Source organism: Lagopus muta, chromosome 3 (assembly GCF_023343835.1).
Source record: "Lagopus muta isolate bLagMut1 chromosome 3, bLagMut1 primary, whole genome shotgun sequence".
Taxonomy (NCBI): Eukaryota; Metazoa; Chordata; class Aves; order Galliformes; family Phasianidae; genus Lagopus; species Lagopus muta.
In genome coordinates this window covers 40,997,225-41,023,999 of record NC_064435.1, presented here as the reverse complement: position 1 = coordinate 41,023,999, position 26,775 = coordinate 40,997,225, and the positions used below count along the sequence as shown (strand labels likewise).

The following is a 26,775-nucleotide window of genomic DNA, read 5'->3' as shown; positions in this document are numbered from 1 at the left end:
TTTTAAATAAATAAAGAGTAAACGAACAATTGCAGACTCCAAATCTGAATCCTAGCACTTCCTGTTAAACCTCACAAAATAGTGCAAGAAACATGTTTGGTCTGCTTTCCAAGGCTTGATGATGTGATAGGAAGGATGTTGTATGTAACATCAAAGAACGGTGTTGTTATACCTCTGAAGCATGACTTCTGGAAGTCCAAGTGAAATAATGTATGTTCTTTTTTTTTTTTTTTTTTTCTTTTGGACATGGCAGTTTTTAATAGGCTTGGATTCTTATCAGAAATGTTCCAACAATTTCCTTCATTGTGTTTGCATGTACTTTCTTTTTGACTAGCAAAATTTCTCTCACACTTCCCAAAGCCCTGTTAAGTGACTCCCTTCTGGGTTTAGTTAAGAGCACTGCTGAGCAAATTGTGAGCTGCCAAAACCAGCCAACAAACCACTGGTGATGAGCGAACATTTCTGCTCTTTAAGCCTGTGCTGAACACTGCTATTTTTTTAATTCCAGCCCATGATGTTCAAGTGGAAAATGGTGAAGTTCGGATTGTGGGCAGCTTGAGCAGTGTTTTGGACCTGAGTATACAGAGTCCTGGCAAAAGATTGGTGTGGGTCATAACTTTTGCATTTGAAGTCTATATACATATGTTAGGATGAAAGTGTTCCTGGCCCAGTGATCATTATAGAAATTGACTTTGTGGATCTGTACAGGATGATCTAGGACTGGCATGTAGATTTCAGGTTGGATATTAGAAAATATTTCTTCTCAGAAAAAATGGTGAGGTATTGGAACAGGCTGCTCAGGCTGGTGATTGAGTCACTGTCCCTGGAGCTGTTCAAAAGCTTTGTGGATGTGGCATTGAAGGACATGGTTAGTAGGTGGCTTGGTGGTGGTGGGCTGATGATTGGACTAGGTGATATTAGAGGTCTTTTCCAAACTTCATGATTTCATGATTCTATGATCTGTGTGTTTATTTCTTACTGGAATTGATTAGAGACATACTTGTGAAAGATTATAAAATGTGAAGCTGTAGAGAGCCCTGAAGAAAAAAAGAGTGAAGCACCAACGGTATTTCATAGGGCATGACTGGGATAATTTCTTCTGTTGTGTATATTGTATTTTCCTCCCTTTCTTCCTCCAAACGTAGTCTAAAAGGAATGGATCTTATCTGTTGCAGCATGTCTGCACTGTTCTTTGTAAGGTGTTCTCATCATTGTCCTCAAACCCGTCCATTAATTGTCTACATGACAAACTGATTTTCTTCCACAAGTTCTTTGTACGCTCAGGTCTTCCACTGTAAAAGGATCATAAAACTACATAATCGTTTGAGTTGGAAGGGACCTTTAAAGGTCATCTAGTCCAACTCCCCTGCAATGAACAGGGACACCTACAGCAAGAGGATATCTATATCCCAGACACAGTTATTCATAAATCCCATTGAGATCCTTGGATGAGATACCAAGGCCATGTCTACATTAAGAAAATACAGATTGCAAGAGTGGATCTTCAGGGTGGAACAGCTAATGGTTTCAAGAGGAAGGAGACTACTCTGTAATGCTAACCAAAACATGGCAGGTAGAAGCAATGGGGTGGTTTGCTTCAAAAGTGTCTTCCGAATATGAATACAAATGCAATGATAGCCATACCCAAAGTATCTTGGATTTAATTTGAAGAAAAGATGGGCTATATTGAAGACCAGAAACATGTAATATGCTGTAATATGCTGGAAATCAGTTTAATCTTACATCTTCATGTGTGAGTGCTCATGGTAAGTTTTTGAACTCTAGAGCTTTGAGCCAGCTTCACCAGATGAAGGACAAAGAAGTACAGAGTAGTAAGGGGGAGACTGTTTGGAAAGAAAATAATAAAATGGTAAAGAGTCTGCTGGTCAGGGATTGTGGGGGACCTGCTTCTACAGATTCCTGTTTACTCAGTGTGGAACCTCTCCAGCTGGAAACATGAAGACATGCCAGACATAGCCACAGATGTGCTTGTTATGAAGGAGAGCGTGGAGAAGGGCTTGAACCTAGTTCTTCCATATCCTATCCCTAGGGAGGGCCACTAACCACCAGCTTTTGGAGCTGGAAGGCAGGTCTACTTGGTGTAAGTCCTCTGCTGTTGAGTGCTAATCCCACCTTGACGCAGACTTAATCTTTCCCAGGAGACATTATATTAAAAGCAGTAAATTCCTATAATAAGTTGGGGTTTCAGAAAATCAGTATTTTCTAATACAGAAATATTTATTTCAAAAATTCCCAGGTTATTTTTGGCGTTTCAGTCACAGAAGCCACTTTATAGCTCCCTTGCAATGCCCCAGTGAAGGTTGTGTGCTTGGTTTCCTCTGGGTCCCTCAAGCACAGCATTTAGCAGTGTATTGCACGTCTGCATTTCTGTAGTAGCTGCTAGCTGTAACTATGGAGGAGGGCTAACATGATGTTAAGCATGTTGCAAACTAAAAGGCTTTGTGGTGGTCTCCAAGATGTTTGTTATCTAAATATATTCAAAAAGCTGGAAATGGGAAGTGCAGATGGAGTGCGTGTGTACACACAGTGGTGAAGCAAAGAAGCACTAGATATAAATGACATTTTAAATATATTGCATGTCAAATCTTCTTACATGTAGTATGGAACAGGAGAATTCTAAAAAAGAAGTTTTGAAATGATGTAATGATTGATAAAGATATCCTAAACTAAGGGACTTAGTCAGCAAGAATATTAAATGCCTTAATGAATTCTAGAGAGCAGTACTGTGAGAAAAGGTTTCACTGATGATTTAAAATGGGTCGTGAATTTCTTGCAGATCTCATTTTAATGTGGATGTTACTTAAGAAGGATGTGGGAAGGCACAACAGGCTATCTCCTTAAATGCAAATAGCTATATTTGCATACTATTTATGTTGCTTTGTTGGGTGCAAACTACTGACTGCATAAGCTCCTCCTGCCAAGCAGGCTGATCCAGGTCATGTGTAGGTAGGTGATGTCTTATAATTCAATTAGCCAAACCTAAACCAGAAAACACCTGTGTGATGCTGTAATTGATGATGGAGGTTTAGGAAGGTGAAATAAGTGATCAGCCCACTAATACTCTATCCATTATATATCTGATGGATAGCAAAGCGTTGTGTGCTTGCTTTATAAAATTTGTCTCTCATAACAAATGCAGTCCCTTTGTTTCTTTTATGCTTTTTTTCTTTTTAAAAAAAAAAAACAAAAAATCTTTAGGTTAGAGCTGTACATGTTGCTGGAGAACGAGCACATCTTTGAACCAGAGACAAACAACGAATCTTTCTCCTTCTCACATCCTCTACCCTATGAGAAGGTAACATCTTTTCTGTCAGTTCTATCCTTGTTTAATCAGTGAATATATTGGGTGATTTAGAATGAGCTCAACATTAATTCATTTAACGTGGCTGAGAAGAAAGAAAGAAGTGGTCAGGTACAATTTAAATTAAAAGATGAGTAGAGAGCTTCTAGGCACAGCTGTCATAAACCATAATGCCACTCAGAGGCTGAGAGTTGCACAAGAGTGCTGGCAAAGCACGTCCTTCCTCAAATAGGCTGTTCCAGTCCTTTCTTTCCCGACTTCTCTACAAACAGCAGATTATAATATTTAATTCTGTGTGGGATAGAAGCTGTGTGAGTGATTACTATTTGTAAAAGTTTTCAAACTTGAAAAGCATATAGCATTTTTGCTATGATAGGTGACTAAAGGATTTTTAGGAACAGTAAACATTAAGTGTGGTAAAAGAAAATCGTGTTTTATCAAAACAAGACTGGTAATGGAGTTCAAGCAGTTTATACAGGCACAACTGGGAAGTCATCATATATCACTGAGGATTGGTCTGCAAGTGGAAATTTTGCTGGCAAAACAACATTGAGAGTGAACAGGGCAATTATGCATGGGATGAGGTGTCAAAGAACAAATAGGAATTCCTATGGAAAAGGATGGAAGGTCAGTTGATGGCTGATGCCAGTTTTATTGCATTTTTTCTGCACTATTTCATAATGCAATTACCACTTAGTAACAGTGTGGAAAATCTCACCCTTAGGCCGGTGCAACTGACATTGTCTTAATAGAGACACACTTAGTTACACTAAGAAAAAAAATCCTTTTTCTGAAGTACAGAGCATTTTATTTTGAGTGCTAGTTTAAGTTTGATTGGCAGAAGAATTTAAAAAGGACAAGCTCTGCCAGAGTAGCTCTGCTAGAAAACTTTTTCCTAGAGACAAACTGGAAGGCTTTTGAACTGTAGGTTCTAATGTGCAGTGCAGAAAGAAAGAGAAATGGATTCTTGCCTGTTCCAGATAACAGTGGAGAAGCTGCCCAAGCCGTCGCGCCTGGCCATGCTGCTGAATCGCTACACTACAGATCCCCGGTATCAGCAACTCTTCATCAATCTGGTAAGGCTGAAGCCAACTCTAAAAACAAACATTTCCTCCATGAACAATGTGTTTGTTATATTTTCTCATTTGTTTATGATGGCTGTGTCAGCCGCACTGATTTACATAAACACTGCCAATCCTGGGACGTTACACTCTCAACAAAAGTAGCTGAGTACAAACAGCATTCCGAAGTTTTAATTCATATTGTATAAACATAACAGATGTTGATAAAATGAGCCAAAAAGAAAATACAACAAAGGAGACCATTTCAAGGGGGCTTTTGATTAAAATACATTCCAGATTGACAAAATGATACAATGTTAATGGAATAGATCATTTAAATGTCACTGTTTGGCTCTTATAGACCTATAAAGCAAATATAAAGCAATGCTTTCGAGTTTTTAGTCTCCATTATGCCGCAGTGCCTATACATCAACTTATAAATAAAGCTGTATTTCTTCCCCCTTTCCTTTTTTTTTTAATCCCTGCTATGACATTACCACATTTGTTTCCTAAATACTGTACTAAAATACTAGGTCCAAAAGCAATAATGTGTTTGGTATACTGAGCAAGCCCTAAAATAAATGCGTTATAAACAAAATAAATGTAGTTTCTGCCTCAGTGAATTTCAGCACCGAAACTGAAATGGCGGGCACAGTGAGAAATCTAGGTGAGAGAGAGCTTAGGCTCAGATGGGTTTTATTTAAAAAGATAATATCAGCCCATGTTCAATGAAGATTAAGATCCATCTAGTCTAGATTCCTCATTTTTGAGATAGCTATCAAGAAAGAAATGCTCCTAAAACACATTATCTAGTTTTTGTAATAGATGGGGAAACTGAGGTGGAGAGAGAACACATGGCTTTCCAAAGTTCAAAAACACGTCATACACAGGAGTAGAAGCTGGCTCTGTTGGGACTGAATCCAGTCCACGAGTTATTGGGCCAGACAACATTTTTTGCCATGGGTAACCCATTCAGTTCAATGAAGTTGCTCATTGCTACCTAACTTTTTGTACCTTATGTGATCCCTGAAGCAGAAAGGTTAGCATCTCTTCCAAAAACTTGTTATTCCTCATGAAAGGTCTTTTTATGGAATCCACAGAAATATTCATTCTGAAATTTTTGGTCTCAATGATTTCCTGTGGCAGTGAATTCCACAGCAAAAATGTATGTGGCATAGAAGAAATGAAGCATTTCTACTTTATTTTTTTTTTTCTCCTTATGTCTTTGAATATTTTCCAAATAAATGAAAGGGTAAGAAAGAATGGACATGTCACCCTATACTATGCATTTACTTGTATTATTTTATCATCTTTTTGTTTCATTTTTCCACTGGGAAAGAATACACTGGGAGGCATAATATATCTTCCCTGACAGAAAGTGTCCAAGTCACAAGTAGGATGCTGTGTAATTACATGAAGAGTAAAAACTTAGTGAACATCTATATAAGCTCGGTTAACAATAAAATTAGTTTAGCTGCATCCCTATCAAGTTATAGACCTTATTGCTTTCTGTGACCAGAATTCAGTATTTGCAGTCTTCTTCCCAGAGCCGTGTGATTGTTTTCTTTGTCCTCTTCTTCACAGTCTGTGTTTCTTCGTGAATTGACTTTTATAAGCATTTACTGAAAAATATTACAGGATGTAAGAAATGGTAGTGTAATGAAATAGCAACTATAAAACATCTAAGACTTAAGAAATATTGGGGTCATTGGCTATTTCAAAGTAAAAACTCAGACCACGTCAGTTTGGAAAGTTCTAGTCATAAAAGCTCACGTACAGTAAACCTGATGGTTTAGCAAAAAAAGAAAGTGTTTTTTACTGTGGTATCTCCTGACATTCTGACTATAATTGGGGATGGCAAACATGAGAGAAAAGCAAACATCCCTCAGGTTTAGGACCTCTCCCACCCTGGCCTCTGCTTGCAGTCCCCATGGCAGGGATGTGCTTACATTTTTGTGTTCTCCCCGTGTCTCCCCTCTTTGTCTTACAGGAGCCATACATAAACAAATCGGCCATGTCAGTCCAAGCCCATTTCTCACTGCAACGCACGTATATCATCTTTCGCACCCTGGGGCTGCGCCACCTCACTGTGGTCGACTTGCAGAATCGAGTGGTTGGTGTGATCACCAGGAAGGACCTGATGCCTCTCCCCTTGGAGGAGAGGCTCAGACTCCAGCTGTCTGCACACAGCCCTGATGGGGGGAGTAGCCTCTGGATTTAAGGCAGTGGATAGTGGATTTAAAGCTATGGATGCATTCTCGGGATTTGTCGCTTCTTTCTGAGCTCATGCTTCTTCAAGAAAAAATAATCAGAGCTTTTCCACTTGATCCCTTCTGGAAAAGAGATGCTTAAAAGCTGTTGTAACTAGACATGTGGGGCTGTAGCCTAGAGCTACGTCTCTACAGCTGTTTGGCGATTGCAAAATTCATTGACTTAAATGCTTGTGAGGCAGAATAGGAATTCATGTATTTATGAAAGATGCATATAAAATCAGATCTGTAGGATGGATATTAAGGAGTCTTTCTTCACACTGTGTCTGTGCCTCCCAATGAAAAAATGTCATGACCCCTAGCAGCAAAGTTATGCTGACAAAACCTTTGAGCTAGGACTAAATTTCCAACCACTGAACATCTGCTTCCAAACCAACGTTTTTATGTTGAACCATGTAAGTTTAATTGAAAGGAAATACTGCCTTGAGAGAAGCAGCCCATTGAAAGGAACAGGGGATTGGGCTTTCATATTGGCCTATGTGTTACTGCAATCCAAAGGGCGAATTGAAAGTGAATGAGAAATCTGACATGCCTTTCTATTGCTTACAGTTCTTCAATTTCTTGACTGCTAGAATAGGCTCTCTTTCTCTCTTTTATCCTGATAAGAGAACATTTTTAGTTCAGGTCATGTGTAGGGAGGTATGTAACAAATTCTCATAATGGGGATGTAGCATGATAAATTGTCAGAGCAGTTTTTGATAGCAGCATATTTAGAAACTAGAAAAAAAAGTAAATAATTCGTCATGATTTTGTAGTCATGCAATGTTTGAAAGTTTGGAAAGGGTTGGTTGTTAATAAATTAATGTGAACAATTTTTTGGACGAAGACACTGTTAGATCTCCTTCTATGACTTCATAATTGATGTTTAATTTTATTCTGTTAAATACCATAGGGATTCACACAGCTTTGAATATCAAAACCTAATATGCACAAAGGAATTCACCACTATTAATGCTGTTATAATGAATATCAAGAAAAACCAGTAATAATTTACTGTTTCTAAAAAGTTGCCAAATTCCTGAAAATGAATTTCTGGTATTTGAATCACGCAGCTTTGAGTCTCTTATGAATCAAAGATTTGTTGGATTTTCTCCTATTTTCCCTGCTGGATCTTGTCTTAATTAACAATAATGTTGCTTTTGTAGCACCACAGAGAATGCACAGCTCTTTAAAACTGAAATGTCCAAGTCAATGCAAACAGCTGGCAGACCAGAAATGTGTGTAGGTACATGAGAGAAGCTCTTTAAATGGTCAGTTAAAATATGGTCGTGTACAAGATGAGAAATGCCTTCTCAGTCATCCATCAAAGAGACACAGAGCTGGATGTGTATTCAGATCATGTTACAGTTCGTAATGTTTTGTTCATTAGCATTTTAGCAAGGTTGCTGTCACTGTCAGCCTATGCCTCACCTACCCAAAGAATGCAAAAAAAAATTCTTGAAGGAATTAGGCCTGATGTGTCCAGAGTTTTACTGGCTGATGGTGCTAGCAGAATAGGAGATCTAATCTAAAGAGATTAAGGGATTTCCCTTGAACACAGCAAGAATCAACTTTTCTTGTGATAATCAAATCTGAATAACCTCGTTGTGAATTTGTGGTTTTGTTTAAAAACTGTTGATTTCCTTTTCATTATCTCCTGCATATACAAAGCACACAGAGGCATGGGTAATGTAATTGCTTTTTGCTGACAGTATCTGTGGCTAAATGTCTCAGTGCAATCTGTAGTCAGAGTGTACTGTGCTGGAGACAGCTGGGAAATCAGTAACTCATTACCTGACTTTGAACTGGTCACTTAAATGCCTGGCAAATCATTTTCTGTGCCTTTAAAATTGGAATGATAGCATGGACCCACCACAGCTCCTGTGAAAAGCATGTGTGCAAAATATTATAAGAATATAAACTATTTATAATAATACTTTGTGCAAGCCAATTATAAAAGACGTTGTGAGAATCCCTCTGTCCTGTGTCAACAAGTATGGTTTCTAATGAAAAGTTCACACAATTTACATGGAACATCTTGTAACTAAATTGTGAAGTAGGGGGAAGAAGACACACTACATTCTGCCATTATCTAGTTATACAGCTAGATAACTTTTTATTTTATTTTTCTTTTATTTAATATATGTGTGTTCATGAAGACAGGTGAAACAGAATTCCTCCCCCAGGACTTCCTGAAACAAGAGGCTCCTTCAATATTCTTGACTACAGAGACAAATCCATCTCATCATGAACCATAATAGTGTAATACATATAGAAACATGAAAATAGATGAAATCTGTAGGAAACTTTTCATCAATATATGTTTCCCATGATGCACATATAAAATAAGTCTCCAAGGAATGGCAGCAACAAGTAGACACATCAGCTGACTGCTTGGCACAAGATATTTCTGTTTTTCTTGTCTGCTAATAGTGAGTGGTAAATTTTCTGCTATTCCATCAGTTGACCTGAAATAAGGACCGGATATTTAAAACAAAAATACTAGTTTTATGAAAAATACAAATCATTTCTCACAATTTCTGAACACAAGTCTCTGTGATAGAGTTTTAAACAAAATCCAAGTCACAAGGATTACATATTTTCATTTTGTGCTATGCATCTACCCCTCTTTCATCTCACTCTCTGTGATGGTGTTTTTCCTAATATTTCTTACTCTCTTAAGCTTAAATTTAGCTTAAAAAACAGGCAGACTAAAATTTAGATCTGGGTTTGAATTACAGTGTTGCAAGTTTCCCACTGTTCAATTAAAACATTGCTGTGAACGAGCATAAACTATCCTGAGGGTTTTTTGTGGCATGCAAACTTTACATATTGTTTTTCAGATTTCCTGTAAAGTGCACATCTTTATGTATGGTATGTACCATTCCTGGTATTTTTTTTTTAGTTGTGTGAGAATTACATACATTGGAATTAACTGCTGTGCATTTTTAAATTGCACAGTTTATCATGCTGTAGAACCCTCTAATGTTTCTTGATTTGCCACTTATTCTTGCTTACATTTTTAAATTTGATTTTTGTCCTTCCTTAATTGCATTTATTTGCCAACCATGGATGAAGGAGTCTAAAGGAGGGAAAACAGATGAAATTCTTAGTACGTACTTTATGTAAAAATATGACTGTAAGGACTCAGAAACCAACATTGCTAAAGGTACCTGTAATAGGATATGGACTCTTACCTCAAGGCTGAGATAGCCTTGTGCCAAAAAACTAACAGGAATGGAAATGTAACCAACTGTACTCTGAGCAGTGCCTGGAAAATCACAGATGAGGAAATGCTGCAGAATGTTCCTGTAGTCTCCGCTGGCTCTTTTCACATAGCTTCAGTTAACAGGGCTGTCAGTATACCTCTGGTGATCATGAAATCATTTAATGAAATGAAATGTAACCAGCTCTCAAACAATGTAGTGGTTAATTAAGTGTGACCATCAAGTCATGGGAATCATAGCAGTATACAAGGGAATGCTTGTTCATTCCTGAAAGGCCTAGGCAAGAGGAAATACATGATCGGCACAGTTATCTAGATGTCTAACACAGTGTGGCATGGGAACGCTGGCATCAAGGTTCAAACACTTGGAGGAGTTACTGCTGCTTACTTGAGGTTTTGAAAGAACCAGAATATTTGTGATTGTTAACAGATAGCTAGTATCCTTGTGAGAGGCCAAAGCACTGGAATGGCTGAGTGACTTGCAGTAACTCATGAATCTGGCTAATCTTGCTTATCTGGGATCACAGATTCTGTGCAAAGCCTCCACATTCAGTCACTCAGACATTCCTTACTCCTGAAAAACTGTGGGAAATTACCAGGTTCTGCTATTTTATTTTGAAGGAGATAGACAAGAGTTCATATTTTTTTTTGTGCAGCTTATATTTGCAAAGAGCTCTGTAGATAACAAGTCCCACAGTTTCTGCTGTGGTCATGTTATAACCACCCCTCTTGGGTATGGTGGAGATGAGATGTGGATATGAAGTAGACTACTGAGGACAGTAAAGTCAATCTGTAGCAAATCTGAAAGGTGAACTTTGAACTCCTGATGTCTTTTCGTCTCAGTCCAAATCTCTTACTTGTGAAGCAGATCAAGGGAAGGCATGACATCTCCACCCAAGTTGTATGCTGTGCGGCTAGACCTTTCCCATTTTGCCTGCCTTGACACACAAGAGAGAAGTGTGTCTGCTTGTGTGATGGCTGTCCTTGGTTTATACAACACATTACGTAGAGATGGCTATAGGGCACCTATTTGGGAGGCACTGTATAGACCTGTAAGCACTCTCAGAGAGCAGCCAGGAAGCTTCCCTGAGCTACAGCAGGTCAGCACAGGGACCACTGCTGAGTCTGCACTGCAAGTCTGCACTGCAAGTGCATGAGGTATGGCTTTTCTGTGAAAACATGAGATGGAAAGCAATAATGCACAAGACTCAAGAGGTCTGGTATTTACATGATGTATTCTTGTATGCAGTTAAGGAACCTAATCATTCTTTAACTAACACTTGTAATTTAGAAGGTAAGAAGATAGCATAAGCACTGGATGAGGATATATTTCCATTTAGGAAAATAGAAAGGCAAACAAACTATTTGTATTGGGAACTTCATTAACTTGCAACCACATGCCTGCCATCTGAATACACTTTTTCAATCCTTGTGGGGATAAGCAATCCCTTGTGGGGATGGTACTGGTTTTGATGAAAGCTATGGATTGAGAATAGGGAACAGAGATAAAACAAACAGAAAAGATGTAAAATACAAGTAGCTTGCTGAATCAAGCACCTAAGCTAGCTGTATCTTAGAGGACATACAAATATGAAGCAGTAATATATTGTCTAAATATATTGTCTTGTTATGTAATTTGAGTTTCCCGTGTTCCTGCTCATGTCTGTTGACTGTCACTGTGCATCTATAAGAACATTCTGCCTCCATCTTTGTACCCTGAGGTCAGGTAGCTGCTGCAGACAGGTGTCCTCTGAACCTTCTATTCTTCAAACTGAGCAGACTCAGCTCTCTCAGCTTAACTCACAACTGTGCTCCAGCCCTCAGTCAGTTTGCAGCCTGCTGCTGAACTTGCTCTGCATGTCTATTTTTTCTGTACTGTAGAATCTTCCTATCACCCCCAAATCGATTTGTACAGGTGCCATATTAATCTTCTCTGACTCATTTCAATTTTAGTATATATGCTGTCAAAGAGTGCATGAACTTCTTTATGACATAAAGTAGAACAATGATTTTTTTATAGAGAAGAATCATAAAATCATAGTATCATAGAATGATTTGTGTTGGAAGGACATCTAAGATCATCTAATTCTAACCTCCTGCTATAGGCAGGATCACCTCCTGCTAGATCAGGTTGCTCAAAGCCCCATCCAGCCTGGCCTTGAATGCTTCCAGGGAGGGGGAATTCACAACCTCTTTGAGCAACTTGTTCCAGTGTCTCACCATTTTCACAGTAAAAAATTTCTTCTAATATCTATTTTAAATCTACCCTCTTCTGGTTTATAACCATTTCCCCTTGAAACTTTGAGACAACAGAAAATAAGGTTTTTAAATGCTCTTCTGCCTTATTCTCTGTTACACAATGTTTCTTTATGTTCTGGTCCTTCAGCCCACAAATTTCAGTGTCTCCCTGCATTGTGTATCCTCAATACCCTTCTAGCATCCTGGGAAAAATGCTCATACTGCTGTGGGCATTTGGTTCTGAATGTGCTCCCTGCCTCCCAGAGCTCTCCTCTCTCTACTTGTGCCTCAGGCCCCTTGTGCCTTTCTCCACTCTCTGACCTGCTTTGCACTCCAGAAGCCTTTTCCCCGAAAAGTTGCTCAATTGCTGTTGGAAAAGCACAATTTCCTCCTCCTTCCAGAAGATGTCCCTGATTGGGTGCAGCAGCATTGTTCTCTGCTGTCTCTTGAAAGGAACATAATGGTTATTAGCACAGAGTAACTACAAATGAAGAAATTGAATTTGTACGCTCAACATGCTAACAGACACATCCACAATATTGTTTTCAAGAGTTATTCATTAGGGCTTGGCCATGATTTTGGAAACTGCTCAGGGTGGTTTTATAACAGTCAAAAGATGTAAGGTGCTGTGTGTGGGACTCTGGGGTTTGGACATCTTTTGCCACAGCTCTTTACATTTATCAGTGAGAGCATTCAGTTCTTTTGACAGTTGGGACTTGGGTGGGCTCATGGTAGCTGGATTCTGTAGGACACAGATGTAGGACACTGTAGCAGGACACAGAATGATAAACTCACTTGTCAACAGCCTCTCTGGCTTTCTCAGGAGGACAGAGTGAGGGTTTTTTTTGTTTTGTTTGTTTTTTTACCTCTGCATCCTTTTTCTCATGTAATCCTTGGTAATTTCTCTGGTGTGGATTAATTGATTTTGTATTTGTTTTATAATTGATAATGCCTGCCCAACATGGAACCCTTCTCAGCCACGGATGCTCATTTTGTATCTATTACTCCCTGTTTCCCTCAGCCAGAAGGGAAATTGTTTGCATGTTGGTGGCAATGGAGATGGAAGACCAAAGAAAATAAAGAAGATATTCACAGTAAAGGATGAAAATTGAGTTTGTGCAGCAACTGAGATGGAAAATAAAGCTGTAAGCACCTCTAGGGAGATCTCCAGGGGAGGCCTGAGCAATGGTAGCTGGAATAAGAACTTAGGGAGCATCTCCAGAGGAAGCAGACTTGTAGCTGCATCTACATCTGGTAAGGCAGTTTCCCTGAGAAACAAATCACCAGCAGAAATGGTTGAAAGTGTCTCAGTGATGCAGGCTTGTATCTGTGACCTTGAAGATGAAGACAGTCACTTGTGTTGTCTTTCATGTAGCACTGTCCTAAAGCACTGCTGACTACTTTGACTGACTTGAGCTGTATTAAGTCTGCTGTGTGCCTGCCTTGGAGCGCTCTCATGGTGAGCTCTGCGTTCCTGGGTCCTCATGTATCCATACAAGGGCTTGGTCAAAAGGCTCAATAGGGCTATTTCAGCTTCTGCACCTCTGTTTCCTTCTTATGAAACCAAATTATGGTGTTGGGTTGGTATTCACTAAATCTTCCCATTGCATGGAGTTGGGATTATATTAACGTGCATGAAGCAGGGAGCTAAAACCACTCCTGGATGCTGCAGCCAGGTGTCTACCAGTCCATAGATCATTTGTGGCTGCTTTCTCTTTGACAACATCAGCATTTGCTATTTATCTCTCATACAATATCTACTGATCTCCTATGATTATATATTACATTATATATCTTGTTCTTGCCTCGCTTATCCTGTCACAAAGTTGCTTTCCAGACTTGTGCCATGCTTTAAGTGCTTCTGCTTTTACTTTGAAGACAGGGGGCTCAATTCCTACTGCCTTGAATTGCGGATGTGTTCAGAACACTGCCTCTTGTGCCCATTTGCTGGCTAATTGCTGTTTCAATGCAAATGTGCACAGGCCCAGGCCACGCAGGCTCAGAATAAACCTCCTTAAGGCTACCCAAGGCAATTTGGTAAAATTTCACCTAAGTGAACTTAAACAATTTCATTAGTTTAGTACACTTCAGTGATCTTCAATAGAGCTGTGTGAAAGGTCTCTGCAGAAATAAACATAGCAGATCAGGGGCTATGTGCAGCTTTCCCTCGTGATTTATATATTTTAAGATTAGATCCAGCATTTTGAGAAATGGCGTTTGAAGTCGTTAATTAGGTTTGCCTCAGCAAACTGAAACAGACAGAGCTAATTGCTGAAGATTGCAGCTAAAAGATTTGACCTCTCACTGTGAAATGTCTTGTTTAGGTCTGCTCTTCTGGTTTTGGTGTGGGTTTGTTTTTTTTTTTTGTTTTTTTTTTGAGGAGACAGATAAAGCATGCATAGTATCACTAAGCTAGTGAGGAATCATTTTTATTTTAAACCTCTTGGGGGTAACTTCCGTATCTCAAATCTACTGTTGTTAATGGGAGGTGTCTTATTTAATATTTGTGCATATATTCTACTTGCATTTTTTATAGAAACAGCGCTGTCAGGTGAGTTTTTAACTTTTGAAGAACAAGACCTAATAGGAAGCCTTTTCATGGAATCACAGCATCTATAAGTACAAAATAACTTAATCAACTCTCACAATACATGTAATTCCTGGCAAATCTGATTCATTTTATGAATAATTTAACTTGGGACCTTAGTGAGAAAAATATTCGTATGAACAGTATGAGCAACACATTTCCAGACAAAAGCAGGGAGGAGGAGACAGAGTCTGGGGGGGCTGTGACTTCATCACACTTCACCCGATAAGAGGGTTCATTTTGGGAGCTGGTAACTGGATGAAGACTTGAAAGATCAGGCTGCAGGAAGCGGTGCTGGTGAGTCAAGACATGGCAGCCTTCCCTCCGAGTCATCCTTGAACCACTGCCCTGATGTGCTCATAGTGGGAATTGGATTAGGAGAGATGCTCTTCCTTCAGATGAGATTTCAAACTTGGGTCGTGACCACTTGATGTCATTAAGAGTTACGTGCCATTTCTTCTTGAGAACACGGATTTAAAAGCTGCATATGGTCTGGTTTCCAGTTTGGGAGGCTGTATTTTGCAATCACACCTTTCTGCAGCTCTGAGTGGCAACACTCCTCCTGACCCTGCGCCCCATCCCAGTGTTGCAGGCCATGACACACGTCCACCCTGCTTCCATGTGGGAGCCACTGCACGGCAGTCAGTCCTGACAGCTCTTCCACGGCTGTTAAATAACTGTAATTTCCTGTTAGAAGTATTGCCTTACTCCCACTGTTCTCTATAACACTGATCAGTTTAGCAGAGAAGAAAAGAGAAATCTGTGTCGGCTGGATAGCCTTACTTGCTGCTGGTAGGGACACTTGTGTGGCACCAAGGGACACGGTTAGTGGGCATGGCGGTGATGGGCTGCTGGTTGGACTAGATGATCTCAGTGGTCTCTCCCCGGCCGGGCGAAGGGTGCGGGCCACGCGCGCTCCCTCGGACTCGCCGCCCGCCCGGCTGCCTCCCGCGGAGCCGCCCCAGTCTTCCGGCCCGGCAGCGCCGGCCGCCTCCCGGCGCCTCTGCCCCGTCCCCCGCCGCGGCGCCAGGCGGTCCCCGCCCGCGGGCGGCGGTGCCGGCAGCGGCCGCTAGATGCCGCCCTGCCCAACGCCTTGGCTGCCTGGCGGCTGCCGGGCGGCGGGTGGCGGCGGCTCGGCGGGCCCGTGGCGGACCCCCTCGGCCGCCAGAGCGCCGGTGGCGTCTGCGAGACCCGGCGTCGCGAGTGGCGGCTGAAGGGGTTCCATTTTTTTGGAATAAAGTTTATTCAGTATCTAAAGAGGTGCTATAAGAAGAAAGGGAACAGGCTCTTCAGCAGGGTGTCAGGAAGGGGAAATGGTTTCAAACTAGAAGAGGGGAGCTTTAGATGGGATATAAGGAAGAAGTTTTTATAGTCAGAGCGGTGAGGCAGTGGCACAGCTTGCCCAGAGAGGTGGTGGATGCCCCGTCCCTGACGTAGCTGTAGGTGTTCGTGTTCACTGCGAGCTGGAGCTGGAGGCTGGCTGCTGTACAGCACTGTTGGAGAGGTGGATGGCCCCAGGCTGAGCTGAAATAGGGCCATAGGTAGGGCTGTGAGGTGGCCCCAGGTGAGGCTGGGCAAGGCCAGTGAGGAGTGTTAAAGCGCTTGAGGTTCTGACATTGGAAGAAATTCTTCAGGAAGAAGGAGCTAAAACTTAAGGATAAATTTACGTTAGTAAAATCTTTCCTCAGAGGGTGGTTCTTGAATGAGCAGTCTTCAAGGGAAACAGACAGCAACAACCCTCAAATGGATTAGAGCAAATAGTTTGGATGTTGCATTTCAGTAGCAATTGATTTGTTGCCCTTTTGAACCCTGCATGTTTCCTTTTTCCTTTGTACATTATTATCCTTACCAGAACAGATGCATGGTTTTTGAGAGCAAAATCATCTGAAGAACACAGCCCCATGCTGTAGCTGTTTGGCTGCATATACTCATTGGAGAAGAAGTCAATAGCAGTCAGCCCACGCTTCCAGACTGGCTCTCAAGGAGCCCAGGGTCACTGAGATTAGGGATTATTTGCATTTGAAAGCTACTTCTCAAGGTACAGTTCAGTGGATAATGAATATAAGCAAATGTCACCTGTATTGTTTTTTTTTGGTTTTTTTTTGTAATTATTATTATTTAAGAGATGCTTTTATTACATAAAAGATGCCTACAGTTGCTGATTTAGTGTCTGTGTGAAAAGCTGTGTTGTCTGGACTCCTGTATTTGCAAACAGAGCAGATAGCAGAAGTGTAAGCACTTCCTGCATGGCACTGTAGCTGCAACCTGGATTGACCCCAGGAATGGTGAGTGGGGTGAGCAGTATCGAACTTGGAAGCTCTCTCCTGTTATCACTGGTGTATTAACCCAGCAAAACTGCTTAACTTCACTGCCATGTAGTTCCATCTGTAATGTAAACATCTGTCTACTGACTAACTGCACTGGAAGCACTGTTTCATTTTGTGTAGGCTACTGAACATCTGTCAGATGGGAATAACTTTGGTTATCACAGGTCTTAGCCAGTGTCCTAGATGCAAGAGGTTCTGAATGCCTTTGTCCTTGATTGACTTTCCTGCTTTTGGTCTAGATCCTTCTCTGCTGTACATTTCCAGTCTTTAATAGGCTTTTAAATAACCCCTGAGAGGATGCTGGGTGTTATTCCCCTTCAGAGCTGACATAGGTTAGATGGAAGTGTTGAATTCGTTGGATCACTATGAATCTGTTCCTTTTTTCTGTGTGTCACCTATCCATTAGCGTATCTTCTCTAAGAAACTTTCTTATATTAGTTTTGACAGGATGAGTTATGTTGTACAAGGCTGTGTCTTGAAATCATACAGCTATAAAAAGAAGATTCCCATCACAGCATTTCAGCTGAGCCAGATCTCTGAGAATAGTTTTCTGTCAGCATGGGTGTGCGGTAGACTAAGAGTGAGCATACCTGAGTAACAAAATGTTACACTGAACATTCTTGGTTTGGAAAAGGAATGCTCTTCATGTATACTAGTCTGCATTTAGCAAGCAAAAACTGTGTTGAGCACTCACCAGACTTACTGAAGTCAAATGGGAATCCTGCAAAAGCAGGCTGTGGCATACATGTGGAGGATCCTTGTAATGTCCATTCTGAGGTTAAGGAAACAGCCTCTCTGGAGTGAAGCTCATTAAGATGGTTAGGTTTCAAGACATTTGAAATTTGGGATTTATTTGGCTGAATACCCCAGCAGTCGTCTTTATGTTCTCTGTGACTCATGCAGTCTGTCTGACCTTCTTAGGCTGTGGAGAGGAAGCCAATGAGCAGGTTCACTTATGACAGAGCTTCCTGTTTTGCCTTGAACAGAAGGTATTTAGAAAAGTCTTTTTTTATGATGTTCTGCTGATCCTAGCTGATTTCAGAGACTAGGCTGAAACAGGTTGTGGTATGGTGGTCTTGCCAAACCTTTTCAGCCTCCAAGTAAGGTTTATTTTGGCAGTGTTAAGCTTTTTGGGTTGCTTTTCATTTGGAGAGGGTGATAGGAAAGATGCTCCACCTCAGACACTGAAATACAAATATTTGACTTTTACACAACCGAAATGGCTCTGGGTAGGCATGGAATAAGTGACAAAAAATGAGCTTTTACCAAACCTGTGGAATTCATTTGAACTTTGCCAGGTGTTTGGCTGTAAGAATGTGAGGTCCCATATTTAACAGCTCATATACTTCGCCAATAATATGTGAAGTGTTTCATTATCTTGTACACTGTAGTTGGCACACGTCAGTTTGCAGACAAAGAGTAATGGCTTATGATATTTGTGGATTCCATGTGTTGTTGTAGCCATGAAATGATGTGGGTGTATGATAAGACAAATATATATGAAAAAATACTCAGGTATTAAATATCAGAAACTTTCAAGTATTTGATAAGTGAAACCATAAATTGTTAAGTAACGTAGGTATTTTGATTTTTGTTTCTTCTTAGAAATGCTAGGAGTAAAAAACAAACATGAGGCCAGTCTTCAGCACACCCACGATGTACAAGTAGCATTTAGGACTGATGAAAGGCTAATTTTCTTGAAGCTGCAAAATAACAGCTTCTTTAGGGTATTTAAGCTAAAGACCAGTTTTTTTCATACCTTACCTAGTTTAGGTAGACAAGATTCTAGTTCCTGATGTTCACCAAAGGCAGGTTGCAGATTGGTATTGAAATGTCTTGTGCATGATTCTGCACTACTCACATCTTTTTGTCTACTTTTATGAGTTTCTATCCCTGTGGTGTTTTCTGTGTTTTCTCTTTTTATTCTTTCCAGAAAATATTAAAATGCCTGAAATTTCCCCTTACTTTTCTTTTACGTGAATCTCCGGTTGAACAAATTTTTATCGTGTTGCTTTGCAGCATAGCAATGTGTGTAAGCACACGCTTCTTCATGAGTAAATATTTCCCTGAGGTAGGATCTCAGGATGCAGTGACTGTTTACACCAGCAGCTCCCCAGGCATAGGATCTGGCGTGTTGCAAGAGTGGCTATGCTGCTGCGGCAGTGCTTGCAGCAGCAAGCTGTGTGGTCTGCTCTCCTGGCCCCAACAGCCCGTCTGCAGCACTGGCAGAAGTGAGCTCAGGAGATCTCAAATCCCAGGTGAGCTCTCCATGGACCTGCAAGGAGTCCTGAGGCTGCTTCTCAGCTCAGTGAGCAGGCCTGCTCAGTGAGATCTGCTGTGCATCACTGCACTCAGTCCAGATAAAAGCCAGCTCCAGGTATCAAGGGGAGGAGAAAGCTAGGCTATAGAAATGGGCGCATCTCTCTTCTGCAGAGATGTAGGCAGGGTTCTGCTGGTGCTTGGGATCTCTTTCAGGTGCTTTTTCTTTGGAAAGCTAGGGAACCTTTGCATGTGAGCAAGAAAGCATGCCATTTGGTGCTGAGTTTCAGTATTTGTAGTAGCTTTCCCTTGAGACAGTTTAGGAGGATTGAAGGTGATTTTAATGATGTTTAAAGATTGTTATTTTGTGTTCATTTTCTGTGCCATATGTGCTGACTGAATGAAAAGCTCAAAGACAACCCATTCTCTATGGGACTGGAGTCTGGTCCTGGGCATCTGAGGAAGAAATGCTTGACAGTAGTCAGTAGAGAAGTTAAGGTTTTAGGAGATGGTAAGTAACATCATGTGTATTTGTCTAAACTAGTAGAACTGTTTAGATGCAGGTGACTGCCATTTCTCCTGCATGTTGGGCAGAAATAATTCAGTATTGTCTATCTTTTAGTTACAATATATCTTGATTAGAAAGTTTATACAGGAGAAGGGTAGCATAAAAATTCTAAGATTTGACGGTACATTTCTGAGTGGTCTCACCCCATGTCTCACCCCATGTACATCTGGATTAAATACTAATGTCCTCTGAACAAGGTGATAAAAACAAACATATCAGTTTGAGCCATGTGAACTGTCCTCTAAGTAGGCTCTTAAAACATGAGGATAAGGTACATTTTGGTTATTAAGAGCAGCTATTTGATGTTGAACTACTGCTTGAGTGAGAGAAATGACACATTATTAGTTTCAGTCCATAATCACCTAGGTGAAATCTCATTAAAATATTTGGAGGACAGAATAATTGAAATCAAATCACTGACATTTTATGAAAGCTTTTATCTCTCTCCTTCGTCTTAAAGGACAAACAAACAAACAAAAAGGACTGTAAGATAAACCTTGTGAAAAACTATAGTTTGAAAGAATTGAAGCTGCCTAAAACATAAGGCTGTACAATGCAGAGAAAGAAGTTACAGTTTAGAAGGATAGAAGGAGTTTGATATATAACTGTAATGTTCTTTCATCTTCATTCTAAAACATCAGTGCATGCATTAGAAGCAATAAGGCACATCTGTATTTCAGTGCACATCGTCTTTGTGCGCTGAAGGTCTAGGAGTGCAGAATGTAAAAATAAAGTTTTCTCATGTTGCATTTTAATCAGAATAAAATGACAGTTTTAGAGTCACACGGTGCTCGTAACCAGATAAGCAGTGCTGCTTCAGCAGAACTTGGAGGCCTTGTCAGAAGGAAGCAGACATTGACATCTCCAAACTTATGGTGACACTATAAAGTATTGGCATATAGTGGCTATCTTTTATATCATTCTTGCAATCTTGGCACACTTTTTTTATTCTCAGTAATATAATTCCCATAGTTCTGTATTTTTATGGTCTTTAAACCTGCCATAGATTTAAAGATGCATCCAGTCAATTGAAAATTTTCATGAAACTTTTGTTTTGAAGGGGAAAAATATTAGAAAGCAGATAATTTCTTCACAACAATTTATTTACAATAATGACTCTTCCCTCAACATATGCTTACCACTCTCCACCGTTATTAAAGTGAATTGCATATCTGAAGTAGATTTGGGCTTTTGTAAGTAGATAATTAACAGAAGAATGTGGTATTTCCATACTCTCTGAATTAGCTGTTTGCCTTAAAGAGTTTTCTGAAGCCCCGAATATGATCTCTTGCCTAGCTAAATTTTATGTTCTTACCTTGTATTTTCCACCCAGTTTATAGTTTTTGAGAGCAACAGCGTGCTTTCTGGTGTCTGATGATTTTTGTTTAAACTGACTCTACACGCTGCCATGAAATATTCTTTTATTTCAGTGTAACTAGGAAATACGATCCGTTTCTTTAGGTGTAGCTAATAATACTCTGGACTGTTGCAGTGGTGTTAATACTTCCCAGTCTCAGATACACAGGCCTGGCTCATGCGAACAGCCAGGAACTAAGACCACCTGCACTGCAGGGAAATAACATCTGATAAACTCCCAGCCTTACAGCCTGCTCTCCTGCTGAGGAAGAGCAACAGCAGACTTAATTTGGATTTATTTGTGGATGGCTATTCTTTAAAAAATAATGAATAAAAAAAAATAAATCAACACAGATTTAAATCAACATTTTAACTGCTTTGATTTTTTTTGATTGCTGTAGTGACTGAAGAAAAAGGAAGTGAACTTCATAATTTCCTACCGAGGAATTCAAATTTAATTTCAATTAAGCTCATTTCTTTGGTTGTGGTACATTTCTGTAATTTCTTTGCCTTTTGCTTGTAATTCCAAACACATTATACCAATTTGTTTACTTCCAAAATCCACAGATTTTGTAGTCACCAGTTCCCTCTTCCTCCTTTTTTGCACTTTTTATTCATCGTGCAGTTCTTATTTAATCATATAATCATACAATGGATTGGGCTGGAAGGGACCTTTAAGATCATCTAGTTCCATCCCCCTGCTATAGGCAGGGACATCTCCCTCCAGAGCAGATTGCTCAAAGCCCCATCCAGCCTGGCCTTGAAAGCTTCCAGGGAGGGGTCATTCACAACCTCTCTGGGCAGTCTGTTCCAGTTTCACCCTCACAGTAAAGAATTTTTTCCTAATATCTACTCTAAATCTAACCCTCCAGTTTAAAACCATTTCCCCTCATCCTGTTGCTATCTGCCCTTACAAAAAGTCCCTCTACAGCTTTCCTGTAGGCCCCCTCCAGGCGCTGGAAGGCTGCTGTAAGACCTCCTCAGAGCCTCTTCTCCAGGCTGAAGAGCCTCTTACAACCTGTCCTGACAGGGGAGGTGCTCCAGCCCTCTGATCATCTTCGTGGCTCCCCTCTGGCCCACTCCAACAGCTCCATGTCCTTCTTATGCTGGGGACTTCAGAACTGGATGCAGTACTCCGATGCGGTCTCACGAGAGCAGAGTAGAGGGGCAGGATCACCTCCCTCGACCTGCTGATCACGCTTCTCTTGATGCAACCCAAGATACAGTTGGCCTTCTGGGCTGCAAGCGCACATTGCCTGCTCACAGATCTTTCATCAACCCCAAATCCTTCTCCTCAGGGCTGCTCTCGAACCTGTATCTCTGGTTGGGACTGTCCTGACCCAGATGCAGGACCTTGCACTTGGTCTTGTTGAACTTCATGAGTTTGGCACCGGCCCACTTCTCAAGTTTATGGCACACCAAGTCATGATGTCTGCTAGAGAAATGCAGGTAAAAACATGCTCGTTTGTCCAGTTGCAATCTAAAGTTGTAAGCCAAATCTTTATTGCCTGTCAGGCCCTCCAGAGCTGCTCCTTCAATTTGCTTTATTCCTGAAGTCTCTGCTTTCTCATCCAGATAATTTGCACTGTGGTCAGAAGTAGTAAGGGGAGATTTCAAAGTCATTACCCTCCTTTCTGAGCTTGAAGAAGGAAGCATAGGAGTGTAATTCAGAGTCTCTTGACATACAGGCTAAGCTGAAAGGTGTACACTTTATTTAAATGATTGACCATGGAGTGAAGATGCCATTTTCACATGTCTGTGTAATGTACGTGCTATAATACTGGGGAGAAATGAGATCCTCTGTTTTCATATCCAGAATCTGCTCTGTTAAGTCGCTGGTTTCCTTGCTAGTTTCCTTGAATGCAGAAGCATGTCTGTTTTGCAGGTGTTTTGCTAAAATTGCTTCATTGTAAAGAGCAGATCCTATCCTTGTGGGTTTTTTCCTCTAAAATGTGATGTTCCTTTTTGGAATCATAAAGCAATTGTCAGTAGCTAACAGTTAGCAGTAAAACAAAGATGCCCGTGCCTTTGATTTAGATTTATGTCTTTGAGCAATCTTCTGCTGAGCTGGGCAAGAAGCTTATTTTGCGTGATCATTTGAATCATCATGAAGTTGACACACCCATGATTTTGGCTTTGGCTTTGATACCTGGAGGACTTTTTGAAGCTGCTGGAGGATTTGAGCGTGATGCACGTTTTACTGCATCATGGGACACTGGGACAGCAGTTGCCTCAGGGAAGCAGGAGAAAATCAGCACTGGCATCATCACTGTTCATGTTCACTCCCACTGATTCTGCTCTGGTTCCTTTCAAGCTCCTCACTTCTTTCCTTCAGTGCAGAAGCAGGAGGGCATTGTAACTTGAAAAAAAAAAAAAAAAAAAAAAGGCTAAAGGGGCTTGATCTCCATTTTTTAAATGTGCTTCTGAGCAAAAGTAGGTGATGCTTCAGAGTTCTTTAATTTGGAGAGAAGGTTTACAAAATCTGAAGACTGGATTTTAAAGGTAATCAGATTTAACTAGAGTATACATTGAGACATAAGTTAAGCAAGGCAAAGTAACTATTAGAAAATTGCTAAGTTATATAGTGGACTGTCTATACAGGAAGTTTGTAAAGCAAGATTTCATATCTTTCTAAAAGATATATGCTATAAATCATCCAGAAGTTATAGTCTGTGTAATTAGGAGGCCAGTCCAAGTGGAGATAGTGGTTTCTTTTGAATTTCTAGGTTGTACCACAGATAAGCAGTAAGTAAGAAGGGACTTGCTGGCTCCTTTTTAAGTTACCAAAACCTCTTCACCTTTCTGTCAGGTAAGCTTTATTAAAAATGGGTTGTATCTTGACAGGAATGATAAATGTTTAAAATCTGTAGCTTTTTCCCATATGACATTTCTAAATGAAAAGGTAGGCTTTCTTCAGGAAAACAAAAACCAAAGAACAACCAAACAGCTATGTTAATAACTTTTTATTGTTAAAAATTGCTAAAATGTGCTGATTTGCAGTGTTGAAAGACTTGTCGTAAGTTGTAGGACAGACAAGGAAAATTTTTCCCTCCCTTTCCTTTATGTTGACCTCAAAATGTGGGGAATGCCCTGCTGTGAAGAAACCAGAGCCTTCATCCTTTCTCCTGCTGCACTGTCAGCTCAGGAAGGAGGAAAAAATTGATCTTCTGAATCACTGTGCTAATGTTTATGTGGAATTTTACTTGTGAAATTAAGTCTTCCCTTTCAGATGGGGAGGACCTAGCATCAGCCTTGCTGGTGCCACTATGACAGCTGCTGGACTAGACCTGGCTTCTCCTACTTGGTTGGAATCTGGGCAGAGCTGGCACATCAGCCACAAAGAAGTGCCCAAAATTTATTCAGCCCTCTGGAAGCATCCTGTTTGTGTTGGACGTACTTAGAAGCTCAGAAATGACATAAGTATGCCAGTAGGTAGAATGAAGGAAGCCACTGTAATATTAGAATAGAAAACATACAGGAATAACAGAATAGCTTTGATGGTGGGGAAGCAGCCTGATACATTACAAATCAGGGTCAATCAACCTGAATAAATTGACCATGTCACGTTATCCTGATGAATTCCAGTTAGGATGCATATTTAAATGTTGTGGTTGCAATGTTGATCACTTGATTGGGCATGTAGCAATGAATTTTATGTATAGAGGGAGTGAAATACCACAATGGTAATGACAAACTTCAGTTGTTCCTATATCGATAGTTAAATGTTGTATTGGGATATGAGACAGTCCCTTATTTTCTTTTTTTTTTTCAAACCAGGAGTAACTGGTTTTAGAGTAAACAGCTGAACAACACAAAAAGAAACAGCTTTTGGCTTGGTTCTGAGTCACTGTGCAGGACATGACCTTGAAGGTAACCACTGAAGAGTCAACTCAATGGTGATCACCATGTACTGATGCTCACTGTTGTGGGAATAAGAAAGCCACAGAGATGTTAGATAAAACTCTCTGAAAGGAAATTAAAACAGCCAAAACAGTAAATTACTTAAAATGGCATGGAGCATAAGTATAAAAGGTTGTTTTGGGGTCTGTTTGCTGAGATGTGTGCATTTACATGTCTGTAAATTAGTCTCCGAACAGACTGAAAAAGAATTGTCAACTCTTTGAAAGGGTTGATAACAGCAGGACAAGGGAAAATGGTTTTAAGCTGAAGTAGGGAAGATTTAGGTTGGATGTCAGGGAGAAGTTCTTTACAGAGAGAGTGGTGAGGTGCTGGAACAGGCTGCCCAGAGAGGTTGTGGATGCCTCATCACTGGAGATATTCAAGGCTGGGTTGGATAGGGCCCTGAGTAGCCTGGTCTAGTATTAAATGTGGAGGTTGGTGACCCTGCATGTGGCAGAAGGGTTGGAGATTCATGATGCTTGAGGTCCCTTCCAACCCTGGCCATTCTGTGATTCTGTGAATAAAAGGAGTAAAATGACATAATTCAACAAGTGTAAGTCATTCCAAATAAGGAATGTACAAAACGGAATAAACTTCAGCAAGCTGCATATCAAACCATAATAAAGTGTGCCAAAAAGATTTTTGAAGAAAATTTGTCAAAAACATTGAATAAGTTGATTATTTTATTTCAGATAAGATAGTTGAAAGATAGTTGAAACTTCTGGAGGTTTTTTTGTTTGTTTGTTTGTTTGTTTTTTAGGAGCTCAAGGGAATGTTCTCAAATTGAGACAGTATAGTATTAAGCTGAGTATAACATCATTTTTCCAAATTCTGTGGACAGGTGCTGCTTACCCAGGGGTTTAAGTGATACAAACACAAAATTGCCAAATTGTTTACTCAGTCCTAACTGTGAGAGGGATGGAAGGTGGCTGCTTGTATTGCTGAGAGTGTCTGACTTTGTGGCAGGCAGACCGAAAGAAGTTGTGTAATGCAGGTTAGATGAATTGGCACAGGAATGTGTATGATGAAAGATTGCCAGAATGGTTTTGTAGCCCTGCTTCACAAAGTACCAGTTTTGCTGAAGGAGTCAGTGGAGGGCAGTGAGATATGGTGTACTGCCTCTCCAACAGCTATGAGTCACAGTCATCAACACTCCTCTTATAAAGTGATGGTGTAGTTGAGTAAGTGGGAAAGTTCCCTTCTGAGAAGGACGTGAGAAGTGAAAATAGAAGTTTGCAGAATAAAGGGAGTTTTCCATTAGAGTCTTATTAGGTTAGGCAGGGTACTTCAGTGTATTTATAGAGCAGCAGCAGAAGGTCTAATGACTGAATGACTGAAAGGCAAAATGGCAGATGAAATTCTATGTTAATAAATGCAAAGTAATTTGTCTAGGGAAGAAAATCAGCTGCAACTACACGTTATTCAGGGCTAGACTCTAGCTGTTTATTGTTTGGGGAAGAAATCTTGAAATAGTTGCAGGCAGGTCTATGTAAATAGCTCACAGCTAGTCAAAATGACAAATTTTAGGAATGAATAGGAAGAGGACGGAGAACTAAACAGAAACCATCAGAAACTTGCTTAAGTATAGAATTGATTTCTTATTCATCACAGGCCAGGTAAATAATTATTCATTTACTTAAACGCAGATTGGTTTCATAGGAAGCCAATCCATTCAAAAAGCA

At 40.4% G+C, this 26,775-nt stretch overlaps 1 protein-coding gene across 1 annotated transcript in view; it reads left to right on the top strand.

Moving 5' to 3' along the window:
• The window catches only part of LOC125690719 (H(+)/Cl(-) exchange transporter 6-like), a 75,390-nt gene extending 66,410 nt beyond the window's left edge, over positions 1-8,980 (top strand). The window contains exons 14-16 of the mRNA XM_048939386.1: positions 3,220-3,316; positions 4,303-4,398; positions 6,374-8,980. Of these exons, the coding sequence (XP_048795343.1) occupies positions 3,220-3,316; positions 4,303-4,398; positions 6,374-6,604 (424 nt within the window). The 3' untranslated portion in view covers positions 6,605-8,980. The remainder of the gene's footprint in view (positions 1-3,219; positions 3,317-4,302; positions 4,399-6,373) is intronic.
• Positions 8,981-26,775: the final 17,795 nt, after the last annotated feature.